We start from the raw sequence: 27,681 nt of genomic DNA, 5'->3' as shown, positions 1-27,681 counted from the left end.
GTCATTTTGACGGATTATGCTGAGGGGGATCTATTGTAATTCGTAGCTAACTGTAACTGTAATTCCCACTCCTGTCCAGCTGATGGCGATTGTCCTTGTTTTGTCTCCTCTTTGTCACCGCTGCGTACAGTTGCAAAAATGTCACAGCAGCTGAGTGTGAGAAGTTTTTTTAAATGGCCAAATAGTTGTGATATTATTAATAAAGGTAAAAAAAAAAAGAGGTGATGCAGTGGACGATGAAGAACAGACAAAAATCCTCAGTCGCCGACAGCTGTTACGAGCCAACCAAACAGCAGCAAGGAGGTCAGGTGCTTTGGAGTGCGTTGTGAGCACTACCAAACGCAGAGATGTGCAGCGCAGACAGGGGTGCAGTGCTGTAGTTTTTTTTTCCCGGTGAAATGAGTGCTTGCAGGATCGAGAAATACCACATTCAGAGAATCCAGCAAACTTTGTTCTGATCACAGCCTTAGAAGAAATATTTCCTAACTACAAAACGTTGGCTGAATTTTCGCTTATTCCGGCTTTTGGTCACAAGAAGTCGACTTTCCAAGGCAAAGACACAGAATTTAATGACAATTGCCTCTGCATCAGTCTCCCTTGATGTGTTTGATTACGTACAGGCAAGCACCCAGTTCAGGTCGACGCAGGAGGAAGATATGATCTGAGGCAGATAAGAGTTTTTGTTCATTTGTCAAATAAATAAATGAATAATTTAGCCCAGTGGTTCTCAAAGTATTTTCACCAAGTACCACCTCAGAAAAAAAAATGTCTCTCCAAGTATCACCATAATTAACAGTATTGAAATAAAGTAGCGCAGTTGGCAAAATTAAGCAGCTACAGCACTGCACAGTTTGAAAACAAGGCAGAGTCATATTCATTCAACGAATTTATATTCCATCCAAACGATGAAGCCGATCAGTGGGTTTGTGTCACGTGACTCGCAGTGCAGCATTCTGAAAAGTTAATATGTTAACTGGGGACGCCTGGAATATGCAAGCGCGACGTGCTGCAGTTCTTACTCATTTTGCTAGCCTGAGGGTTACATTTTGGCACTCAAGTGACCGAGATGTAACAAGAGAGTACGGTCATTTTTCAAACTAAAAGATTTTTCAAAATAAATGATCGTTCAGACTCAGATTATAAATAAAACTGAAATAATTCATGATTTTTTTGTGTGGCCGGGTAACAATTGATCTATAGACCAGTGCTGGTCAGTGGCCCGGGGGTTGGGGACCACTGCTCTAGCACATATCTGCTCTGCAAGATACCGCTCTTCCCCGGACTCAAACCCGGTCGCCGCCACAGCCGGCTCCTCCTCCTCTGGGCCTCCACTCCGCCGATGTAACACTACGAGCTAAGCAGACAAACTGGTAGAGGCGGGAAAGCCCTCCACACGGAGATGAGCCGTCACAGCCAGCGAGCACGAAGAAGAGGAGCGGCGTCACACCGCCCCGTATCGTTCGCTCGAAAAAAACAGTTGCGGCCATATGTAGCTCCGGCCACGTAAATCACGGTCCCCAGAAATGTCCGCGGGGCTACGTTTTCAGAATGAGCTTGGGTTGTGCTTTTCTTACCTCATTGGTTGAGTGCGGAGGGCTGTTTTGAGATCCTCAACCACCTTGTTTCTCATCTCTATTTCTGCTTCATCGAAGGCAAAAAGTGTCTGCATCTGAAATACAAGATACAAAACACAAGATGCCTGAAAAACTTTCTTACCCCACCACCATGTAAACTGTGTTTCCCTTTAAGTAGATGACAATTCTCTTTCTTTTACATAGATTGACCATCAACCCCTGAGAGTGAGTGGGTTTACAATACAGCACCTTCATCTCTCACGATGCAATGTGATTTTGATGCCACAACAGCGACTTGGCAGCATTCCTATAGTGAGAAGTTTCTAAGTCTAAGTAAGAGATCATGTGATGGTCAAAATGTGTGCAAATGGACGAACCAGCAGGCTGAGCACACTGTAAAACATCTAAAATGTTGTTTTGGTCATTCTAAAACGTTTTAACCATTTTAGTATTAATGTTATTATATTATTAATCACCTCCAGAATCAAGAGTGTTTGTGTTCCACGTCTCTCTCTTTTGTTTTGGAACCTGTCTCGTTTGACCAGTTAGCGCGGTTCGTTTGGCATATGTGATACCACCAATCGCTCTCGGATCCAGATCCACCAGTCGCTTCGAGATCGCTTGAAGGAGGTGGTCTCGGCTCGATTGAAACAAATTCTGGAGCGGATCACTTTCTCACTGCAATCGATTCGAGCGCGGTTATATCACTGTGTTTTATGGACATGTAATAGGCTTACGGCTATATGAAGAGAGAATTATGAGTAGGGCGGGAAGTTTCGCGAGTCTCCTGATGCCCGCAAACGAGTGATAATCTACCGGTAATCTCGCACCTCCCTCCCGGTCCTCAAATAGGCTACGTCGCACACCCTTCTCACCCCTCCCCACCGCATCTCTCCTCAGACACGTCGCGCGCGCACCTTGTCGAACACCACCAAACCACCACCTCTCCTGACAGCTGAGCGGGACGCTGCAAAATAAACCCTGACACTCTGACCAATGTGAGGAGAGTTTACTCGCACGTGACTTGTGTTAGCTCTTTTGGTCCGATTAGAAACTTTGCAGTGTGAAAGCGAACCGCTCCAAGAGCAAAGAGCAACAATGTAACAATTGTAATCTCTGTTTCAGAACAACTGAATCAATTCACAGGTGTGAAAGCACCCTTAAACTAATTTCAAGAGGAGCACAAGATAGGATTGACTACAGCTGATCCCTATCACTAATTACTAACTAGCCAATCGTATCACTCTAAATTCAATATAAATATCCAGCCTAAACTTCATTCCTCATCTTCGTTTTGGAAACCTCCCCCCCATCCATCCCTTTTCCCTCCTCCTCAATTCTAAGTTCGGGGGACACAATGGCTTAGTGGCTAGCACTGTTGCCCCACTGCAAGGAGGTCGTTGGATCATATACTAGCTGAGCCAACCGATACTCTCTGTGCGGAGTTTGCATGTTCTCCCCATGTTCGCGTGGGTTTTCCCAGGTACTCCGGTTTCCTTCCACACTCAAAAATCATGCAACAAAAGTTAAAGTCACAAGCACTTACTACAAACTAGCGCAGTTAGCGGTCTATTTTGGGAAGTTATCGAGAACTACCTGATCTTCCTACTGAAAAAAACAGCTTAAACCAGCCTAGGCTGGTTGGCTGGTTTTAGCTGGTCAACCAGGCTGGTTTTAGAGGGGTTTTGGCCATTTCCAGGCTGGTTTCCAGGCATTTCAAGCCTGGTCTTAGCTGGTCAGGCTGGGAGATGACCAGCTAAAACCAGCTTGACCAGCCTAGCCAGGCTGGGAGCCCAGCCAAAACCAGCTATGTCCAGCTTAAACCAGGCTTGTCAAGCTGGTTTTAGCTTGTCATTTTCCAGCCTGACCAGCTAAGACCAGGCTGGAAATGGCCAAAACCCCTCTAAACCAACCTGGTTGACCAGCTTAAACCAGCCAATCAGCCTAGGCTGGTTTAAGCTGGATTTTTCAGCAGGGCTCATATCCCTCCTAATGCTTATTGACCAGGCGGCAGCCTTTGGCTCATCTATCTCAGAGCTCAGGGTTCTCTCCAGGGACAGCATGCCAAACTTGCTTAAATAGTCAAGCAGTCTAATAGTCTAAGTGTGAACTCTTGAATCAGCTACAAAAGGTGCAAATGTCTGTTGTGCATTTAAAAATGTAATGTAACAAAGTAAATACTTACAGCTGCCATGGAGTTGATCCGATCTATATAGTAATCAGGCCAGCTGGTGGCAAGTTTGTTGGGGTCCTCTTGTTCCTAAAATTAGAAAAGCATATAAAGGTGGTCAGATTTTATTTCAAGACATGCAATATTTTCTTGTTAAATAACAGAATAGTGGTAAACAAACATAATGTAGGGCTGCTCGATTTGGGGAAAAAATCATAATCATGATTATTTTGGTCATAATTGTAATCACGATTATTTAAAACGATTATCAGTAAAGTTCAAAATTAATAGCGCTCCTGATAAAAAAAAAAAAAAACATTCCCAAATGATGTTTAACAGAGCAAGGAACTTTAACAGTATTTCCTCTACTGTTTTTTCTTCTAGAGAAAGTCTGATTTGTTTTATTTTGGCTAGAATAAAAGCAGGTTTAAATATTTTGAAACCCAATTTAAGCTCAATATTCTTAGCCTCCTTAAGCAATGTATTTTTGATTGTCTGCAGAAGAAACTACTGTTATACAATGACTTGCCTGATTACCCTAATTAAGCCTTTTAAATCTAGTAAAATATTAAGTGCTGTCATCATAGCAAAGATAAAAGAAATCAGTTATTAGAAACGAGTTCTTAAAACTATCATGTTCAGAAATAAGTTGAAAAAAAAATTCCATTAAACAGAAACTGAGGAGGAAAAAGGTTGCAAATATTCAGGAGGGCTAATAATTCTGACTTCAACTGCATATACAGTTTTTTTCAACCCTGCAAAGGAAAGAGAAATAAATACAATAGAATAAAAATATGAAACAAACTGTGCTTTAAGCATCTTCACTGTAAGAAAAACAGCTACAATAATCCTTCAGTCAAGAGCAGTAAGGGATTTTCTCCTTTTGTTGTTTGATTAATACTGATGGAAACAGGCGGCAGCCGGAATATTGCGCTGTCACTTTAATGGTTTCTCTTTCACGTGTCTTTTGATTTCTGAACTCGTTTGTTTATTACACAAATGAGGGTTAATATGAATAATCTCTATACACCAGGTTTTGACACCTGTTTGTCGATTAAAGCACTCACATTAAGATGACTTTAGATGTGTGCGCTCTGCTCGTCACAGTGTGCATATGAGACCGAATGACCGCGCCGCACACACACACACAGAAGCATGCTGTCTTTCGCACTTTTAAGAGCAACAAATGTGTACAACTGTAAAAGGGGCGGTATATGCCGCAATAATCGTTTATCTCGAATAATGGTTTTTTATCGTTAGAAGCCAAAATCGAAATCTGATTTGCACAGCCCTGACATAATGTAGTTTTTACAATTGTCCATGTGGCCATGAAATGTAAACCCAGATTGTGTCCCAATAAGGACACTTAAAAGAGCTGTTTAAAGCATAAAAAAATAACATGTTTGCTGATATTTAAGAAACGTGAAAATGCTACACTGTAAAACCCGACTTTATTATTGTTTATCAAGTGAAATGAGTGTATGTGGATATGGCTAAAAGTGAGACCTCCAGATGACAGCAGCAGCCTCCAAAGTGAGACGCAGATTCAAAGTTATAATAATTGACATTAAATGGTTTTGGATTAGCAAGATATTATTACAAGATGGTCATGCAGTGTGAAAACATCAGTGACACAACTACTTTGAAATTTCAACTACTTTATGTTTCTTTTATCTATGTATGTTTTGTTATTGCTTTGGCAACACTGTGCTTTGTTTTACAGTTATGCCAATAAAGCTCTTTATGAATGAATGAAGGAACGAATGAGAGAAAGAGAGAGAGAGAGAGAGAGAGAGAGAGAGAGAGAAGCCCTGAAGGCAATGAAAGTGATGTTGTCTTCTCTCCATGTTTTTGGCACAAAATTTCATATGATTGCTTTGGAATTCACCAGCTCTTAAATTGTGCTGTGTATCACTGCATATAAATGATTTTCACATAAACGCACTTGTGACTTTTGCATGTTCATGTGGATCTCATGACTAATAATTCTTAAAAGAGTGTGTTTTTGGATGCAGCCCTGGTTTCCTGTCAGCCCCCGAATCTCACATCTGTGAAATCGATGAAACATTTTAAAACAGACACTAGCTTAGTCCTTCATTTATCAGAGGTCGCCTCAGTGGAATGAACCAGCAATTTCTCCTGCATGTGTTTTATGCGGTGGATGTTTATCCTGTGCCCCCTCAGACAATAGAGATGCTAAGCTTTCAAATAGAACCATATATAGTGCTACTGCCTTACCACAGACCAATTTCCCAATTTAAAGGGTCACAAAACACCAAAACACATCTTTTAAGATGTTGACAGTCATATGTGTCCCACACAGCCAAATACACTATTAGGACACATACAGGGCTTTACATTAACACCCGCCAACCCGCCAAATGCGGGTAGATTTCGGCGGTGGCGGGTAAGACAGACACTCCCACTAGCCACTTTGGCTGGTTGAAAATAATTTTCCCAGATAATAATTCTTAAAAGCAGGGTTCAACAATAAGGATCGTCCAATATGCATGCACAGGCGATCGAGATACGACATGACTGATAAAAACAATTGCGTTCGCAACTTCGCGCGAGCAAAGCAGGTGAATACCGAACGAGAGGATAATCACTCGCGCTAACAGCTGAGGTGATGTGCGCCACTGTTTATAACGCGTGCGCGCTCCCGTTTCCTTTTGCGAAGCAACTGTGTCTAGAAACACAACTGATGCGATCAATTCTCTTTCAAATAGACTGAACAAAAAGGGAGGAACATGCACCTACAGGCTACAGTCTTGCTGCTTTCAAGAGTTCCAGAGTTGACTTATTGTAAGCAGCGCCAGTTGCTTTCGGTTTAACCATTCTTTGAAAAGATAATTTATGGGTCTATCATTAACCATGCGTGTGTGATCATCCTTTCATTATCACACAGTGTTTTTACCTGCTTTCTTTTGCATTAATATGGTTTAATTATAATTTTTGTACAATAACATTGCTTTAATTGGAGAATAACTCCCCATTTATGTGTAGTTAACTGGTGATCTGGGACCTTTAGTCAGGACATATGACTGTGCATATGTTTTGTTAAATAAAAAGTTTAGTATTCAGCTATATTTTGCATGTTTTCACACACTTAAAATGTGTGGTTAAGAAATAATTAACTGTTTATTTATGGTGTGGTCAGAGATAAATTGGGTAAATCCTTAATTTTGAGCTCTGAAAAATTATGAAAACTAATTGTAATATATGAAACCCTGACCCATTTGCTCATGATTATTGAGCAAGCTCATACACAACACACAAAAAGTGAAATGAATGAGGAGACATATAGAGATAACGCAAACGCTAAATCAAGTCATTTTAGCATGTCAAAGTCATTTTTATGTGTATAAAATATATTTTCCCAACAATAAAATTGTGGCTAGAGAAAATGGCGAGTGGCTAGTAATGTTGGAAAATACTAGCCACAGTGGCTGGTGGTCAAAATAGTTAATGTTAAGCCCTGGACACATATATTTCACTTAAAAGTGAAAATTGGTTGTTTTTGCGTTATTTCGTGCAAATTTGTACTTCCGGATTGAAACGAATTTTTAAAGCTGCGTCACGGCCATGAGATCTTAGCGTGTATTCCAGCGTGTAGACTGGACGTCTGTAACAAGGAGTACCTTATAATGTCTCTGAGTGTGCTGCATTCATTCATGAGTAAGACTTTGTTCAAACCAATCAGCGTGCTCAATTGTGTATGCGGTGCAACTTCTTTAATATGCATGATAGCTTCGAAGACTGTACCTGTTACAGTGTTCAGACGGCAGAGATGCGCCACGTTATGTTGCCAAGCGGGAGAACAAAAAAAGGTTTGGAGATACGGGTCGTCAGTGTTGCGTTTATAATTTGCTGCAGTGAAGCTTTTGTTTTAATTTTTCCGCTATGAAAGCGCAGCTGGACTCACGTGTGGATTACAGTACACACGACAGAAATACGTGTCTAAGGAACATTGTTTACCCGAGAGCTTTTCTCATCCGGAAATGGTGAAATCCGGATTTGCTGCTCGTCTCCTTTTAATAAAGACGCAGCTCCAGTTGGTGTTGATTGTCCTGTCTCGACAGATTTGGTAAGTAAGCGACTAGTGGTTTTTGTTTGTTTATTCAGAGGCAAAGTTAGTTCGTACTCGTTCAGTGTTTAAAGATGGACCTTAGTCAAATGATTTCTAAGTTAATAAAGTTTACAGTACGTTAACATCACTACAATATTATGGACTGAAAAATCTGCTGTGAATGCTGCTCTCCGAAACTGCAGTTAAAGTCCACCATTTAATAATTTGGCAAATAATTCGATTACTGATATCCATTTGAACACAGTCACTGTCTTTCTCCCCTGCATCTGTGCGCTTGTTTTGCTTCTGTGAAAATCACCCAAACTGACACTCCCATTTTTATGCAAATTTTTACAGACCATCCCTCTTTCTCTCCTTTGACACTCCCCCCTAAACGGAGCTGGACACGCCCAGTTTCCTGACTTTTTCCCAAAGTAGAGGTGTGAAAAAACCCTGCTGAAACAAGGGGGTTTCATGGCCCTTTAAAGCAAAACAATGATGACATCGCTCTGGACTTTGGGTTTGCAGAGTTTAAGAGGCTTGGGGGAAATAAAATTGGCTTTGCATTCAACCATCAGGGAATGGGTCAGTGATCTAATGGTTGTTGCCTGACACACATAAAGCTATGTCGATAATAACCAGACCATGACAACTGAAATTATTTAAAACAAGAAGTAAAGTGTTTACAGAGCAGTCTAACCGCCTGTGATGAAATCACCACAGATCATATCAGACAGTTCCATTTCTTGTGTGTCGCAAATGTAGGGGTTAATCTGGGAGAAGCTCAGTTTTCTAAATATTTAGGTGATAACTGCTTTGCTAAACATGGTCTGACTTTCCATGTACCTAATTCTGACTGTTGGCTTCAAAAGTGATAACGGAGCATTCTTTATAAATTACACATCCTGTATACAAAAAGCCATGACATACCTAATTATCAAAAATATATGCAGATCTTTAGATCAGAGTTTTACTACAATATACAATTAAAAGTCAAGCAAGACAAAACAACTACAACCTAGTATGCATTACTTGCAATTAGACCCAAACAGCATGTTTTATTCTTAGCGATATGTGTTCATCAAGGAGGAACAAAGCTGGAAGATGTCAATTGGACTTGCAGCCAAACTGACTGTGACAACCAAATCAAACAGTGTAATGGAGACTCCCATTATTCACCCAGCATTTTCTTATGGCTATTTCTAATCATGTCACGTTCCTTAGAGAATTGACAACAGTTCAAAAAGATTATTAGAATGCTCTAATTTCCCTCTCTGTCGCAAGAATAAAGGGAGACATGGCATAGTTTGCTTAAGGTGAGCACAGTAGTGAACTACTGGCAATTTTTGCAATAGAGGTAACAATAACAAATATACAGTATTAATATAACTATTAGCCCCCCGATTTATTAGCCTCCTGTATATTTTTTTCCCCAATTTCTGTTTAACTCACTTTTTTCAACGCATTTCTAAACAATAGTTTTAATAACTAATTTCTAATAACTGATTTATTTTATCTTTGCCATGATGACAGTAAATAATATTTGACTAGATATTTATCTAGGTTAGTTAGGCAAGTTATGGTAATTAAGTAATTAACTAATTATCTTATTACATCAACCTAATTGGAGTAAGTTCACAGAACTCGTAAATATTAGTATTTGAACTCAAATGCACTGCAAAAAGTGAAAACTTAAACAAATTACTTCGACTTTGGTACAATTAAATAAATTAAGTTTGACAAACTTAATTTATAACAGTTTTCTGTAATAAATTAAGTTAGTTCTTTTAGGTGTTTTAGTTTTACGTTATAGTAATTTATTTTAGAAAACAAGAATGGAACAGTACATACAGTACAGTCATTCAATATAATATTGTAAATATATTAATAATAGTAAAAAGTACTCTTCCCTTGTTAATATAAAAATAACACTTTAATGTTTTGTAACAAATACAAGTATTGCTCATTATTCATAGTGAACAATACTTATACTCGCCATAAATAACTTACTAAAACCTGTTACACCTTAAAGAACTAACTTAATTCATTACTGAAAACTGTTGTAAATTAATTTTGTCAAACTTAATTCATTTAATTGTAACAAGACTTAAGTAATTTGTTTAAGTTTTCACTTTTTATGCTGCGTTCACACCAGACGCGGAAAGCGTGCCAAGTGCAAGTGATTTACATGTTAAGTCAATGCAAACGCGCGAATAGACATCCTGCGGCGCGATACACGCGAATGGCGTGGTGCAAATAGCGCAATACGCACGAATGGCGCAGGGCGAATTGAGCGTTTTGTGCGTTTGACGCGCTTAACGAGCATTTCTCGCAAATCTCTCGAATTCGAAAATCTGAACTTCAGCGGACATTCGCGCCGCGTTAACCAATCAGAAGCTTGCTCTTGTGGGGGCGTGATTGTGACGTAGAACTTGTTGATGGTCTCCCGGGGGAAATCCTCCAGGCGACACTGACAACAAGTCATCAAACTGGGCTGGGCTCAGTCAGAAGCACCGCTGAAAGCCTCCGTCATCCAGGTTCAGTTTCTGGAGGAGTTTATGAGCTCACAGAGCTGGATGCACCTCTAAAAGCATGTAGTGGACTTAGACACGACCCTAAACGTATCAATGCTGTTTTTCAGCCTTCATAAAGTACATAAACACAGTTATTTTCTTCATAAAATCCATGTTAGCCTTTTAGCAACGAAGCTACAATCACCTGGCAGACAGAAGCCCTGCCCATCCCGCGAATCTGCGTCTGTTCTGAAGTGAATTTGACACGCGAATGAAGCGGGGTTTGACGCGCGTATGAAGCGAGCAAACTCAAATGTTCACGCGGCTATTTTTTTTGTTGCAATAAGTTTCCTTAAATGGTTTGAGTTGCCTTAACTAATCGGGTTTCACAGTACTCAATTGGTTTGAGTTCTCTTAATTTATGGGTTTTTCTGTGCTCAAATTATGCCGTACTCAAATGGATTAAGTTCACAGTACTCATTAGGATTAGTTTTTGAACTTAAATGGTTTGTTGCAATCGGTTTCCGCAAAGGCTTTGAGTTTCCTTAGCTTATTGGGTTATACAGTCTTTTATATAATTGTGGGGCGAAGCAGTGGCGCAGTAGGTAGTGCTGTCGCCTCACAGCAAGAAGGTCGCTGGGTCACTGGTTCGTTCCTCGGCTCAGTTGGCGTTTCTGTGTGGAGTTTGCATGTATGAGTGTGTGTGGATGTTTTCAGAGATGGGTTGTGGCTGGAAGGGCATCCGCTGCGTATAAAACGTGCTGGATGAGTTGCCGGTTCATTCCGCTGTGGCGATCCCAGATTAATAAAGGGACTATGCCGACAAGAAAATGAATGAATGAATATAATTGCGGTCTATATTTTAAGTTGTTGCAGTTTTAAACGTTTATTTCAGAGGAACTGTCTCATAGCAAAATGTTTACAGATACTTTAAACAATGAAATAAAACATTTCACTTCCTTCTGCCTTGTAGGAATTGCAGGTGTTGTAAATAGAGCTCTGGCTGCCTCCCCTGCACACCACCAGAGGGAACTATCCCACGATTTAGTCTGGTCTTTCATCCCCCATAAGCCTCCATGCCAGAGAATGATTACTGTGGAAGGTGCATCTAATTTGCATCTGCTCTTATAAACCCCTGTTGTATGCAGTTCAGTGCTGAGTCTTAATTTGGCCTGCGGTCATTATTGAGCGGGTTCATAGTGATTCGCCTTGCCTGTGTTTCGACCCCTTGTTTTTTTTATCTCAATTGTTCTGTTTTTCAAAAACCTGCCTGCCTATAGACATGTCTTTGCATTGCCCCTTTCTTTTCAGATTCCTGGTATCTTTAATAAAGAACTGCATATGGATCAAACGGCTCCTGACTCTTCCGACAGCAGGAAATTAAATTCATTTTTAATAATGTTGTGAAGAACTCACCTTCTTCTTACTGCAATAGATCTGCCATTTCTTCTCAGCTGGCAATGCAAACATGGCTTCCCTGTTCTTGTCAGTGAGGTCTAGATCATCCTGAGGAAAGGAAGAACACATCAACTGAGCCACACTCATATTTGCTACTTGAATTACCACATATAAGTGAAAATAGTTGGTAAGGAGTATTCATTTTCAGCTGAGCCTGGTTTCTCTATAGATTGTTTTCCCCTTCACTTAACTCAACTGGTTTGGCTGGGACTGGTGGAGCTGCACATTGGCGGAATTGCTCTTCATTGGATCAGCCTTCAGCAGTGGCATTTACATTACACTGATCCGGAATTTATACTAATCTGAACAGAATCAGGTTCAGTTTACTGGAACAATCTGCATTGTAAAAAAGCGCTATATTAATGAAGATGAATTGAATTGAATTGTAGTCAGATGCATAGTTGGGGAAGTGCGCAGGCACACTCGTAAAGCTGTTAAAGTGTGGATTTCGAATGGCACTGCTTAAGATGCTAAGCTAAGAAGCTCAAAAAGAAGCTAATATCTGGCGAATCTCCTCTCTTAACCCAACAAAATGGATGAACTCCTTCAGCTCTTCTGGACAAACAAGGTTTTTTCACATTCTGCTGCTCTGTGTTTCATAGAAACCTGGCTGAATGATGTCATAACGGACAGTAAGATTTCAGTTTCATGCTGGATTTCAAGTGGATCGTGACATTAGCCCCTTTCACACAGTGATACCGGTAACGTTAAATATATGGAAAATTTCCGGAATGACTTTCCGGAAAGCGATGTTCACACAGGCGAGGACGTTACGGAATTTTTCCGGAAAAGAGCGTTCACACATCCATTCCAAAATACCGGTAATTCTGACATCATTAACCAGAAATGAGCTCTAAACGGCTGAGCTTGTATTTGTAAACATTTGACTACATTACAAACTCTGTGGATGGATCAGTATTGTGAACAACTTCGATGAAAATATATAGAGAAACACTTTCGCATGTCAAGATGTACATGATATGGGTCAGCTGGCGCTCATGGGCTGTTTCATGGGCACATGCAAAGCTTGAAGGTAAACAAACAACGGCTTATCAAAAGCATCTTATCGATAATTAATTAGATGAACATATAAACGTTATCTGACTAATTTCTAGCAGCTAAATGTGTCTGGTAAAATATTCAAAGGCTTTTATTCTCATAAACCGCTTGGACGTGAATGCGTCTGACTGTTCCGATTGGCTAAAGCCGACGTCTCACATCAGCACGTTCTAGACGTACACGCGCTTATTACGGCAATCTTCCTTTTACGTTCACACAGCGCAGCCTTCCGGCAAATAACCGGTAATGTTACAACTTCTCTTTCCGGAAAATAGCCAGAACGAATTTACCGGTATTTTCAAAAAGAGCCTGTTCACACATACACACCTTTCCGGAAAATTGCCGGTAATTTTCCGGAAAGGTGTGTATGGGGCTAAAAAGTCAACATGGAAATTGTGAGGTGTTGGAAAATGCTTTTTTATCAATGAAAGGCGTACAACCGTAACAGTGGTAATGAAGATGTGCTGTTCCCATCTAGAAGCACTCTTCATTAACCGTTAGCCTTTCTTTTTGCTGTGTGAGCTCTGCTCGATCATTCTCGTCAGTGTTTACATTCCTCCACAGTTGCTTGTGAGGCCGCCAATTTACAGAAACTCACTGATGAGATCACGGAGGCAGAGCAACAACACCCGAACTCTGTTTTAATCATTCCCTGAGAATTTAACAAACGCAAATCTCTTTCGTTAGCTGCAAAAATAGACACGGCATGTACCAGTAATATATTAAATTGCTGCTACATGACAGAAATGAAAGCAAACCACACTGTTCAACAGGCAGATTTAGGGCTCTCTGATTATTGTTTAATTCTCTTATACTGAACTATAGGCAGAAACTGAAAGGAACTAAACCCTTCTTAAGGACTGTACAGAGATGAAACAGCAGGATTTTACAGTCTTCGACCTCACTGATCGGAGTGTTTTTGAAGCTGCTGCAAACAATCTGAATGAGCACACAGAGACTAATATATTATAAGTATCTGTAAAGACGTGCATTCTTACACTGTATAAACGTCAGTGATTTGAACAGTAAAAGTCTGTACAATCTACAGTGAAAACCTGATTAACGGCTTATTTCTGCACAAATTACGATTTAACCTTTGTTTTCGGAAAAGTAAGCAGAGTGTCGCTAGTCCCTAAATTAGTTGATTAGTTTAGTCCACTAGACAGAGTGAATCGCAACAAATGAGTGAATTCTGACATTGATGAACACCTGCTGCTAACAAGCACATTCACTGAAGGAAAGAATAAAGATGCGGTCACACTAGAGTTTAAGCTTGCGGAAATCTGTTGTATGGCGCTGCAAAAAGGGGCGGAATTAAACAAGATAGACATTTTAAAAAGTGAGCAATTGGTCCATATTTTAAATTTCTGCCCAGAGAGGTCATGTTTTGATCCTCGTTTGGTCTCAATCACTCATGTGATGCGAATTCGCACCAAGCTTGAACGTTTCAACGCAGCAGACTGTGAAACATGTCGCACGAGCTTGCGTTTCAAATCTGACACATTCGTGTGTGTATGAATGGAAGTCTATGAGAAGAAAAGTGCAGTAAGAAATAAAACTATACAGCAACAGCCTCACACCAAATTAACTGGATTAAAACAGAAGATTCAACAACTCCACACACAGCATTACCAGCTTCACTGATTAAAGTTTGACTTTTAACAGAGATTTTTTAAGAAAATGTTTCATTTGACATCACTGTAATATAGATCAAATGCTGCTTTAGTTGAGCTCCTGAACCTTTACTCTTGTATCTTAATGCTTCCCTGGCAGTTGTAACTGAGAAACTCATTGGATATGGCAAGAAAGGCAATGAGAAGCTATATAGCTAATTGGTACAGATATAATTTCTAGTATTTTTCTAGTAATTTCTAGCTAATTTGTTTTATGTAATGTTGTTTGGGACAATACTATAGCTTCCCATGGAGGGTTAACAAACAATTATAAAGGAATTAAATAAGGAATTAATAATTAGAGTCCTTATTATTCGCTCCCCCCCCCCCCCCCTGTCACTAAGCTTAAAATCTACATGGGGTAAAGTCACTTGTGGTGATTCCACTTGTTCTTTCAGATTTTTTAATAGTAGCTGGATGCAGACTTGCATATGCAAGATGAGACATGCAGTCTCAGACAAGCTATGTTAGACACAATGCGCACAATGGAGCTAGTGCTATCACTGTAGGTTTAGGTGTGCATATTAAAATCATGGCATGCAGCTCAGCTTGCAGCTGCACCAGGTCTGCATCCAGACCCCTCTCGGATGTTTACATTCTAGATACCCTGAATAAATGTAGATGTAAGCAAATGTATGGCATGGTTTTAATCCTCACTAGAAAAGCCTGCAAGATACTAACCACCAACTCAGAGAATCGAGCGTGCAGTTCTTCCTCTGGGGGCATGGGGGCGCTGAACTCCAGAAGCTGCAGCGGCACACTGTCTTTCAGGTTGATCTCAGGGGGTTCACCACTTTTAAAGCAGCACAGGATTCCCAATGTGGGCTGGGTGCGCTTCCGGGGAGGCATCCTCTTTAATAATGAGGGGCCGACAGCCAGAAAGGCAAAGACTTTGCTATCTAGGGGGCATGATCTGAAAGAAAGAAAAAAAATATTTTTTTTAAAAGACAACATAATTAGCTGTTAGCCCTGCTGAAATATCCAGCTTAAACCAGCCTAGGATGGTTGGCTGGTTTTAGCTGGTCAACCAGCCTGGTTTTAGATGGGTTTTGGCCACTTCCAGGCTGGTTTCCAGCCATTTCCAGCCTGTTTTTAGCTGGTCAGGCTGGGAGATGACCAGCTAAAACCAGCTTGACCAGCCTAGCCAGGCTGGGAGCTCAGCCAAAACCAGCTATGTCCAGCCTAAACCAGAATGGTCAAGCTGGTTTTAGATGGTTTTAGCTGGTCACATTCCAGCCTGACCAGCTAAAATCAGGCTGGAAATGACTGGAAACCAGCCTGGAAGTGGCCAAAACCGCTCTAAAACCCAGCTGGTCGACCAGCTAAAACCAGCCAACCATCCTAGGCTGGTTTAAGCTGGATTTTTCAGCAGGGAGAGGACACACTGTTTTGTTCAGTCACAAAGAAAATATTGAGAGAACATCAAAAAACTAACCAAGGCTGAAGCTTTATGTTTGGAGTTACTTCTGCGATTAACATGGAAAAAAACAAGTCAATTCTGCCTGGTGTTATTTCCTGTATTAAAGTACATCATTGATGTTGAATCTTAAACCAGTTTCACAGCAGCCGGATTGCTCAGCTTTAGTATTGGAACATTAATGACAGATAGAGCTTATTGTTCTAGAGGCTGAAATCCTTCAGCTGTATGGAGTGGCCAAGAAGGAGCTGGCCCTCTGACAAGCGACCACGCTCATCACTCTCCAATGCTTCTTTGGTCCATGTGGGCATAGAGAATGGAACCTCCTGGCACCTCTCTGGATGTGCTGGCATAACACCCAAGGCGTTACAAAGACCTCTCTGTTTTCAGGCTACAATGTTCACCAATTGCAAAAGAAAAGGAAATTGAGGGGTGGGCATGAATAATTGCCATATGGGGAGAAAGTGACTATCACACACACCGGAATGGAGAAAACACTAGAGGAAAACAACTCAAGACTCGCAAGTCCTCTCTACTACTCTCACGAGTCCATCATCAGAAAAATAAACACTACTACACTGAAAAAAGTGATTTACAAAATTGTTCCAAACCATTTATATGAGCTGAATTTAAGCAAATTAAATAAAATTGAGTAACATTCAACTTAATTTTTTTGTTTAAATTCAGCCCATATAAATTGTTTGCAACCACTTAAGCTTAAAACATAGTAAAAGCAATGAATACTTTTTTCCAGTGTAGTTTTATCTAATAAGCTCACCAAATGTTTGTGACAAGAAAATAAAGCTCTTAGCATTGGTTATTTCATACCATTTCTCAAATAACTGTAAATATCAACATATTATTGACTTAAAATCATGTATGGATTCTGGGAGTTCCGAGGTAATTTGGCAGGTTTTGTCATGACATTTTCCTCTGCTTATCCGGGGCCAGGTCAGGTTCCTACTGTGAAATTACCACATCAAAAGTGACGTCCTAACGTGCATGCAGTTCACTAGAGTGAATCTGATTTCTCTTAGCTCCACATCTAACTATCAGGCACCTGTTGAGTTTATGCGTTTGAGTAAAACATATACAAATAAAATGGTCCGGGTGCTTTTTTAAATGAATGACGATGAACGAAAGTCAATTCAGCAGGATCCCCCTCTGGATCTGTCACACAACCAGCGATCACTTCCAAGACGATCGCTGGTTCTCACACGAACTCTCATTTCCGCATTCCCCAGGACTACATTTTCATACATGCACTGCTCCCAGACACACACGCCTGCTCAGTCATCTATCCTGATTGCATCACCAGCTGGACCTTGTTCACAGACTGATTTCATCCCACTCATAAGCCACTCTCTCACGCTACCAGTTGGCCCAGTCTTTTTTTCCCAGAGTAACATTACAACGCGGTTCCCTGTCTTGGTTCTCCGTGTCTTGATCCTAGCCTTGTACCTTTGTTATCCTGTTAAGCCGCCTGCCTTTCGACCTTTTGCCTGTTTAACGTTTACGATTCTGGACTGCCTTCATATACCCGTTTGCACCTGATTTGACCATTGCTTGCCTGACATTGAATAAACTGCATATTGGATCTTACCTCCTGTTATCTCCTGTCACTCCACCCCAGTCGTGGTAACAGGATCTTTCACTTACTTCGAAGACACTACTGACTACGCTTACATGGACATCAGTAATTTAGTTTTTTGCATTAATAGACAATGATATAATTAAGATGTTTACGTGAAGTGCTTTCATGTAAGAGTTTGCTGTAATTTTGAGTGACTTTAACTGCAGTTCGGCAGTTTCACTTTCACTCATGAACATTTCATTCATGCCTCCATGACAAACTGGGGTATTAGATGCAAATAAGGAGAAAGGACTTGTTAGAGTGTTATGGAATTTAATAATGAACGCCTAATGGAAAAAAAAAACATCCGCATTTAACAATGTGTTTGTGTGCGGTCCTTTACTGACAACCGTGTGTGTGGATCTTGTTGGAAAGTATGGCGAAATATGCCTACATGACAGTAATAGTTTGATTGTGGTGTTTACTTCAATAATGCCACTAATATCTGCATACTTCACATGTCTTAATTCTATTTCTGTTTAGTTCAGTGATGACTTTAGTCGGAGTAAGGTCATCAAAAATTGCTGTTTCGAGCTTATGTAGGCCTACAGTTCAACATTCATGTTTAACTGAATAAACAGTTAGTAAACACAAGTACATTTTATTGAACATCATTTATTTTCATCACCAATTATCATAGTAAAACAGTTTCTCAAGCAGTCGGTGATGCTTTTTGGAAACAGGAGATGAGCCCCTGGTCTAATGCGCCACCTGGCTTGAGAAACCCGTTCTCAAAGACTTACTTTTAGTTATTATTTGGGTAGCACACATACTCTGAATGCCTTCGGCAGAATTCAAATGAGCCATTTTTATCTAGATTAATCTAGATCAGTGTTTCTCAACTGGTTGGGTCGCGGGGACATTTTCAGTGGGTCGCGGAGTGTGTGGTCAAAAAAAAAAACAACAAAAGTAAAATTTGACATGTAAAATTTTTTACTGTTTGACATGTAAAATTTTATTTAATTATAGCAACAAATATGTCGAAGCCCAAGTAGGACCCCGAACATGTAAAGTATATATTATATGTAAAGTATATATATATATATATATATATATATATATATATATATATATATATATATATATATATATATTGGAGACAAAAAAGACTTAAAGCCTTAGGGCTCTATTTTGAGGGTCCATGCGCAGAGTGCAAAACGCAGGGTGCAAACGCTTTCAGGGCGTGTCAGATTGCATTTTTGCTAATTTACGGACGGGAAATCTGCCTTGCGCCGTGGCGCATGGTCTAAAAGGGTTGAGTTTATTTTCTTAATGAGTTATAGGTGTGTTTTGAGAATAAACCAATTAGAGTCTCATCTCCCATTCCCTTTAAGAGCCAGCTGTGTCGCGTCAAGAGCGCATTCGCTATTTACAGGACGCAAAGTAAGTCTAAGTGGAAAAATTGAGCATTTAGCCTATAAATAATTAATTTCGTTTGTTAAGCGCAAAGATTTGTTTCAAAACTATTTCTAAATTCATTTCTAATTTCCAGCAAATGAATACATTAATAATAATGACCAAGTGTGGTCAAAATACTGAGTTATTTCCAAATACACCTGCCATGCCCCATATGGTCTAAAACCTGACAGGTGGGCAAATCTAAGCTTGTTTTTAATAAAACAAATATAAATATGGATATAATAAATAATACTGCTAATAATAATAACATTATACAAAAGCAAATTGTTATGAATGAACTGAAAAAACCTCCCGAGATGAAGAAGGCATAAAAGCAGTGATTTTTCATATTTATGTTGGCTAGAAAATAATATGTTTTGTAATATTTTAATCCTTTAAATTTATATCCTATATCTATTCTTATTATATCCTATATATATCCTTAATATTTACATTTTTTCATATGTAAAGATATTTGCCTATTGCTCTCTTGTGCGAATTAAGCAGTGTGTAAGCAAGACGCAACTCTGCACTGGAGATCTAATGAAAAATCTATTATAGTTTCTCAAGATAGCAACGCGCCAGTGGTCCGCCTCAGAACGCCTTCCTTTTTAGACCAGAACGCCTATGGGCGCACAAATGAGCGCTAATGCATTTGCTATTTAAACAGCGTAGCGCAACGCCTCAAAACCACTCTTGCGCCAAGCTGAAACTACCAAAAGACTACTGCGCCGCGTCTTGCGCCACACTGCGCCGGGTGTATGATAAGGCCCTTAGTGTCATATGTAGTGAGGTGCTCTCAAAAGAGAGCATGAAACCTTCTAAATAAAACAAAATTTATTCAATCATTCATTTTCTTGTCGGCTTAGTCCCTTTATTAATCCTGGGTCACAACAGCAGAATGAAACGCCAACTTATCCAGCAAGTTTTTACGCAGCGGAAGCCCTTCCAGCCACAACCCATCTCTGGGAAACATCCACACACACACACACACACACACACACACACACACACACACACACACACACACACAATACGGACAATTTAGCCTACCCAATTCACCTGTACCGCATGTCCTTGGACTGTGGGGGAAACCGGAGCACCCAGAGGAAACCCACGTGAAGGCAGGGAGAACATGCAAACTCCACACAGAAACACCAACTGTGCCGAGGTTCGAACCAGTGACCCAACGACCTTTTTGCCATGAGGCGACAGCACTACCTACAGCGCCACTGCCTCGCCCAAAACAACATTTAGAAACCAGAAAACATGTTTTATTAACAGTTTATTATTAACAGTATTTGTCAATTTTACTTTGTAATATTTCTATAATTTGATCCATTTTGTTAAATGACAGCAATAAAATAGTGTTTATTTGTAAGTCTTGGTGAGTTTCTTATGATTTATCTGTCACTACTTGTGTATGTTAACAAATAAATACAAATTAAGTATAATTCCTAAAACTGTATTATAGTTCCCAAAAATTTGGGTCGCAGCTTGATAACCATGTAAAAATGTGGGTCCAAACCAGTTGAGAACCCCTAATCTAGATTACATCCAAGATTACAATGAGATTCATCTAGAATAAAAAAAAAACATTAATCTGACCCACCTATAATTATAACACATTCATTGTGGTTACCAGCTTTAAGGAACATATAATAAGCTACCCAAAACGATCATTAACAAAATCAAATTGCCATTCAAATAGCCATTAACAGCTGTTTTAAAGCTTCTGCACACGTTTTTAATGCAGTTTGCATGTACAGCTCATAAATATGCTTCTACTACTGTATCTAAGAATAGAGCAATGGTGCATTTTTTATGAAGGCTTTCATTTGAATAATTAAAAGAATCAGAGTCTGAATGCTGTTTCACACATATAGTGTGTTTCTAAATATTTGGTAAATTTAAAATATTGTTACTTCTGCTATAATTGTATATGACACCTTTCATTAAATAAAACAAACACCAATCTGAACGTCATAATCAAAATCCAATAAGGATCTAATTTAACAACAGTTATATTATGAGGATCGGATGCAGTAGATACCAAACAAAAGGTTTAACATATCTCTATCAAAAAGTTGACTTGGAAAATAAGCGATAGCAATGTGATAAAATAATCTCTATTTTGCCCCCTCTTCCTACACAGTCATTGCCTTGGGTAGATATGAAGTTACGGTGGTTTAATTAATTAAACTGAAAACTATACTAATAAAAGTGCAGGTACAGATTTGTAGACACGCTGCAAACTATGATTTTTGATCCAAAGAGCAATGGTGTATAGAGAGAGACAGAAAGGGGCTGAGGGCATTTCTCATTCAGACCACACCACATCACTTCATCTTATGTGCTTCTGGAAATAGGTCAATAGTGGAGAAAGGGAGGGGTGTTTCTCTCTCACGCACACGGCTCAACTAGTTTCTGTTTCCAGCATTATTTCTTCTTGCTTGTGTGATCAAAATGTCTATCTCGAGCTGTTTCTTTTTCTTTTGCAAAATAACACACCTTCAACTTTCCAGCTTTTCTTCCCTGTAGCAAACTAATGAGATAAACCTTAATATTAATGTAATAAACCGCCAACTTATCCAGCATACCATACAACATTCATTCATTTTCTTTTAGGCTTGGTCTCTTTATTAATCAGGGATTGCCACAACGGAATGAACTGCCAACTTATCCAGCATACTGTATGTTTTAAGCAGTGAATGTCTATCTAGCTGTAACCCAACACTGACAAACACCCATACACACTCTTTTACACAGATACGGCTAATTTAGCTAGTTCAATTCACCTATGGTGCATGTGTTTGGACTGTGGGGGAAAACACCTGGAAGAAACCCACGCAAACACTGGAAGAGCATGCAAACTCCACACAGAAATGCCAACTGACCAAGCCGGGACTTGAACCAGTGACGCCTTAACAGGAACATTCATTCATTTTCTTTTTGGCTTAGTCCTTTTATTAATCAGAGATCGCCACAGCGGAATGAACTGCCAACTTATCCAGCATACTGTATGTTTTAAGCAGTGGATGTCTATCTAGCTGTAACCCAACACTGATAAACACCCATACACACTCTTTCACACAGATACGGCTAATTTAGCTTGTTCAATTCACCTATAGCGCATGTTTTTGGACTGTGGGGGAAAACACCTGGAAGAAACCCACGCAAACACTGGAGCAACATGCAAACTCCACACAGAAATGCCAACTGACCAAGCCAGGACTCGAACCAGTGACGCCTTAACAGGAACATTCATTCATTTTCTTTTTGGCTTGGTCTCTTTATTAATCAGGGTTCACCACAGTGGAATGAACCGCCACCTTATCCAGCAAACTGTATGTTTTAAGCAGTGGATGTCTATCCAGCTGTAACCCAACAGTGGGAAACACACAAACACTCTTTCACACAGATACGGCTAATTTAGCTTGTTCAATTCACCTATAGCGTATCTGTTTGGACTGTGTGGGAAAACACCTGGAAGAAACCCACGCAAACACTGGAAGAGCATGCAAACTCCACACAGAAATGCCAACTGACCAAGCCGGGACTCAAACCAGTGATGCCTTAACAGGAACATTCATTCATTTTCTTTTTGGCTTGGTCTCTTTATTAATCAGGGATTGCCACAGCAGAATGAACCGCCAACTTATCCAGCATACTGTATGTTTTAAGCAGTGGATGTCCATCCAGCTGTAACCCAACACTGGGAAACACACAAACACTCTTTCACACACATACGGCTAATTTAGCTTGTTCAATTCACCTATTGCACATTTGTTTGGACTGTGGGGGAAAACACCTGGAAGAAACCCACGCAAACACTGGAAGAGCATGCAAACTCCACACAGAAATGCCAACTGACCAAGCCGGGACTCGAACCAGTGACGCCTTAACAGGAACATTCATTCATTTTCTTTTAGGCTTGGTCTCTTTATTAATCAGGGGCCGCCACAGCGGAATGAACCGCCAACTTATCCAGCATATGTTTTACGCATTGAACCAGCGACCTTCTTGCTGTGGGGTAATTGTGGTATTCACTGCCCCACAGTGACACCCTAACAGGAACATTCATTCATTCATTTTCTTTTCGGCTTAGTCCCTTTAATAATCAGGGGTCACCACAGTGGAATGAACCGCCAACTAATCCAGCATACTGTATGTTTTATGGAGCGGATTTAATTTTATAAAAAATTGAATTTAACTTGTGATAAGTCAAAAGTTACTAGCTAAAGCTAAACTGGGGTGTGTTTCCTAAAAAACGACGTAACTCGCGGCTAAACTATATGGGTAGCTCTAGCAATCCCAAACCATGCAAAGAAGTGGCGACAGCTTGCAATGTTACTCAGTACAAAATTATCCAGAAGACTGTTACAGTTCTTTAGTGTTCCACATGAATGTATCTGCTTCATATTTTAAAAGAAACAAACTATTTATAGCCAGTGTGCAAGGGTCTGCATTATTTACAATTATTTACAACATGAGTGCATGAGGTAGAAAGTACTACTGAGCCACTTTTGCCCAAGCGGACATTACGGTTGCTGAGACTCCCACAAATAGATCATTTGCCTGATATGTGGCTGCTATTTATAACCAGAGTTATTGGTTAGTTGTTAGACAACATTCCATTATAGCATATAGGTCATTACCCATATGTCACTGTGAGAGAAACATGATCACAGAGCCTCAAACCAGTCACTAAGCATGCTATAGTATGAACATAAGTATGTTTCACTGGTTGAAATGCCCCCCCAAATGTCCGCTGAATGTTCAATGGGGTACTTGACTGTGATTGATTTTTCAAGTCAAATAAGCCCACCCTCATACCTGACATTTCTATGCAAAGATATACATGAGCAGAGGCTGCAGTAAATGTTTAACATAGTTGGATATGTTTAAACTAAGTTCAGTGAGGAAACACAATACTATAGTCCAAACCAGAAGTTTACATACATTGTAAAAAAGGGTACAAAATTTTTTTTTTATAAGATGTCTGATGGTAAATCATACTAAACGTTTTCCTTTTTAGGTTCGTTAGGATTACCTAAATGATTTAGATTTGTTAAATGCCAAAATAACGAGATAATTTTTTAAGAGAATTTTTTATTAATTTCTAGAAAGTCATTTTTACACACATTTCCTTGGTATTTTTTTTTTTTAGCTTTGCTTTTAAACTGTATAACTTTGGTCAAATGTTTTTGGTATCCTTCCACAAGCTTCTCACAATAATTTGCAGGAATTTTGGCTCATTCCTTCTGACAGAATTGGTGTAACTGGTGTAAATTGGTGGCTGTCTTTCTCGCACAAGCTTTTTCAACCCTGCCCACAAATTTTCTATAGGATTGAGTTCAGGGCTTTGTGATGGCCACTCCAAAACATTCACTATGTTGTCCTTAAAGCACATTTTAACAAATTTGGCAGTATGCTTGGGGTCATAGTCTGTTTGGAAGACCTATTTGTGGTCAAGCTTTAATTTCCTGGCTGATGTCTTGAGACGTTGCTTCAGTATTTCTACATATTGATCTTAATGATGCCATCTATGCTGTGAAGTGGAGCAGTCCCACCTGCAGCAAAACAGCCCCACAACATGATGCTGCCGCAACCATACTTCACAGTTGGGATGGTGTTCCTAGGCTTGTAAGCTTTCCCCTTTGTCCTCCAATTGTAACACTGGTCATTATGGCAAAACAGTTCAATCTTAGTTCCGTCAGACCACAGGACATGCCTCCAAAAATTATTATTTTTCCCAGTGTAATTTAGCAAATTGTAGTCTGACTTTTTTTAAATGCTGGCTTGTTGATTTTCCCATGTTGTCACACAAGGAAGCAGTGTGTTTGAGGTTTTCCTTCAATACTATTCTACAGTTGTGCCTGTAATTAACTCAAATGTTGTCCTTTAGCCAATCAGAAACTTCCAAAACCTTGACACTATCATCTGAGCTTTTTTCAGAGGCATAATAATCTTATTGTATGTAAACTTGACTTTCAAGAAAAGTCTAAAAACATATCTCTCTCATTATTCTGTTATTAAGCAGAAACACATTTGATAATCCTAAATAACCTAAAAGAGAAAAAGTTTAGTCACATTAACATCTGACTTTTTTTTAAATGGTTATGTGCCTTTTTATACAGTGTATGTAAACTGGTTTCAACTGTATGTAGTACTGCATAAGTTGTAACTTAGTATCCCTTAATGTCGCTAACAGGCTGTAGTTTTAGTTACGCATTGCTGGTGCAACTGACCCCAGAGGTATGACTTTTGTCCCCTTGCCGGGTATGTTTTCTTGCAGGGTCCAACATTCTTCAAATATGCCCCATGTTTCTACATATTTCTCCTGTGTTGCTATAATATATGATGATTTGCCTCCATGTTCAGTCAATGGACAATAAAACCCCAACTGCTTCGAAAAGTCACAGCACACCACTACACTATAACCGGCATAATTTGACCTCTCTCAAGGGCCTATATGGACCAGGGCGAGGCAGTGGCGCAGTAGGTAGTGCTGTCGCCTCACAGCAAGAAGGTCGCTGGGTCGCTGGTTCGAACCTCGGCTCTGTGTGGAGTTTGCATGTTCTCCCTGCCTTCGCGTGGGTTTCCTCCGGGTGCTCCGGTTTCCCCCACAGTCCAAAGACATGAGGTACAGGTGAATTGGGCTAAATTGTCCGTAGTGTATGAGTGTGTATGTTTGTGGATGTTTCCCAGAGATGGGTTGCGGCTGGTAGGGCATCCGCTGCGTAAAAACTTGCTGGATAAGTTGGCGGTTCATTCCGCTGTGGCGACCCCGGATTAATAAAGGGACTAAGCCATCAAGAAAATTAATTTAAGAATAAATGTATGGACCATAATGATAGTTATTTTTGCCGAAAGGCAAGCACCATAAATAATACAATAGGTTTAACACATAATTGAAATACCTGCGCATACAGCAGCTCTGGAAATAGAACCCAAGCATTGTCACTCACAACAGCTGAAAGGGCTTCTTCAGATACATCCAAGGGACATTTGATCTCCACTACTTGCCCATTTGTCAAATTCAACCAGGAGCAAAACAACAGGAAATGTGTATCTACACTGACCTAAAAATACAGCCAATCAAAACAGCTCTCTCTGCTTGCATGATCCCTTGCACTGCTAATGCACTGCAGCTGAAGAGACTAAAGCTAAGCAAACAAACTCTTTGCTTTATGACTTGTATTTTCCTGTCTTGAACAACTAAAGAGCCTTGAGATATAAAATCTGATTCCCCTGTCCTGCACCAAACTCAACAGTCCAAGTATGTCTGAAAGCTGAACACTGAACCATATTTCTGGAATATGAATATTAAACTATTATTGACAGGTTGTTTGATATGTGATATAAGAGTTTACCATCCTGATCTCACGAGGAAGCCTAAGAATTTTACGTTTTGTCAGTTTAGTGGCTAATTCGTCCGAATTTCGTCCGAATTCGAGTTTAGTCGTACGAAAATGTACGATTTTAAAAAGGAGACGTGGCACCCAACCCCACCCCTAACCCCAACCGTCATTGGGTGATGAACAAATTGTACTAAACTGTACGAATTAGATCGTACGAATTCATACGAATTAGCCACTCAAGCAAAAATTTACAAATTGCCGTGAGATTGCGCTGGAGTTTACCCCAAGGAGTTATAAATGTTTTCTGTTTCTGGGTTTGTATAATTCAATAGAGATGAATACGTCAGCCCAACACAGATCAACGGCTATTTCATCATTGCCTATTTGACCACCCATTGTCACATTATTGGAGCAATAAGAAAAAATCCTAAAGCCTCAGTCACACTAGAGTTCGAGCATGCAAAATTCTGTCGTATGATGCTGCGAAAAGGGGTGGTACAAAACAATATGATAAGACGTTGATGAAGCGAGCGATTGCTTCATATTTTAAATTTCTGTACAGAGAGGTCACGTTTTGATCTTCTATGTAATATTACACGTACATGAGCCATATCCGATCTGTGCCACATGGGAGAATAAAATTAAATTCAGAAATTAAGTCACTTGAACCATGTAGTGTAAGGCTGCATATACACTGCAGATCTCGATGGTCAATTCTGATTTTGTGTCTGTGTCCGATTTTTTTGATGACCTGCTTACATCATCTTTTAAAAGTGACTCTTATCTGACCGTCTGCATTTACACAGCACACGACAAAGGCGCAATGACCAGGAAAAAAAAAGAGCGGGCGCTGACTAACAGCTGATAATTAAAGAGTGCTCTTTTCTCTATTCCTGTAAGTATTTTGTTAGCAGCTTTTGACAAGCTGTTTTATTAAAGTTTATAACAGAAAGGTTCTCATTTGTCCATCTTTTTTTTTATATATAGGCTTTTTTAAACCTTTAGGCATCTTGATGTAATGTCCATGGCTTGATTTATGCATGTGATGTATGCACTAGTTTAGATTAGTTTATATTGGTTACGTGGTGGACGTTGCGTTCTCTCGTTCTCGTTAACATGCCTTAATACCTGTGCTATATGACAATATAAAAGCTGTTTAAGTCTTCGTGTATGAGATTTAAGGTTTGGGACTCTGCTGAAGTCTGTTCTGAAATGAAAGTGTCAGGCTTGATGTCATTCGCTATGGTTTTTAACGACGCGTGACTCGCATTGACAGGTGAAAATCTGATTTACCTGCATACACTGCAAACACGAGGGCACAGATCCGATTCATATCGGATACATTTCCACATA

General features: G+C 39.8%; 1 protein-coding gene and 1 long non-coding RNA gene across 6 annotated transcripts in view; one reads left to right on the top strand and one right to left on the bottom strand.

The window, feature by feature from the left end:
* LOC147840044 (uncharacterized) overlaps window positions 1-4,045 on the top strand; it is a 107,498-nt gene extending 103,453 nt beyond the window's left edge. Inside the window, exons 2-3 of the long non-coding RNA XR_015513973.1 lie at window positions 80-3,214; window positions 3,456-4,045. This is a non-coding gene — a long non-coding RNA (uncharacterized LOC147840044). The remainder of the gene's footprint in view (window positions 1-79; window positions 3,215-3,455) is intronic.
* daam2 (dishevelled associated activator of morphogenesis 2) overlaps window positions 1-27,681 on the bottom strand; it is a 155,671-nt gene that overhangs the window by 124,837 nt on the left and 3,153 nt on the right. For all 5 annotated transcript variants that reach the window (XR_015513863.1, XR_015513864.1, XR_015513862.1 and 2 more), the window contains exons 2-5: window positions 15,198-15,429; window positions 11,743-11,832; window positions 3,760-3,834; window positions 1,575-1,669 (exon numbers count right to left, since the gene is read on the bottom strand). Coding sequence is in view for 2 of the 5 variants with exons in the window: in XM_087291123.1 (XP_087147249.1) it covers window positions 1,575-1,669; window positions 3,760-3,834; window positions 11,743-11,832; window positions 15,198-15,365 (428 nt within the window). In the remaining 3 variants the exon portion in view is untranslated. The remainder of the gene's footprint in view (window positions 1-1,574; window positions 1,670-3,759; window positions 3,835-11,742; window positions 11,833-15,197; window positions 15,430-27,681) is intronic.

This window comes from Danio rerio, chromosome 17, assembly GCF_052040795.2.
Source record: "Danio rerio strain M-AB ecotype USA chromosome 17, GRCz13ab, whole genome shotgun sequence".
Classification (NCBI taxonomy): domain Eukaryota; kingdom Metazoa; phylum Chordata; class Actinopteri; order Cypriniformes; family Danionidae; genus Danio; species Danio rerio.
Note: the sequence above shows the minus strand (reverse complement) of the source record. Positions and strands in the feature narration are given on the sequence as shown.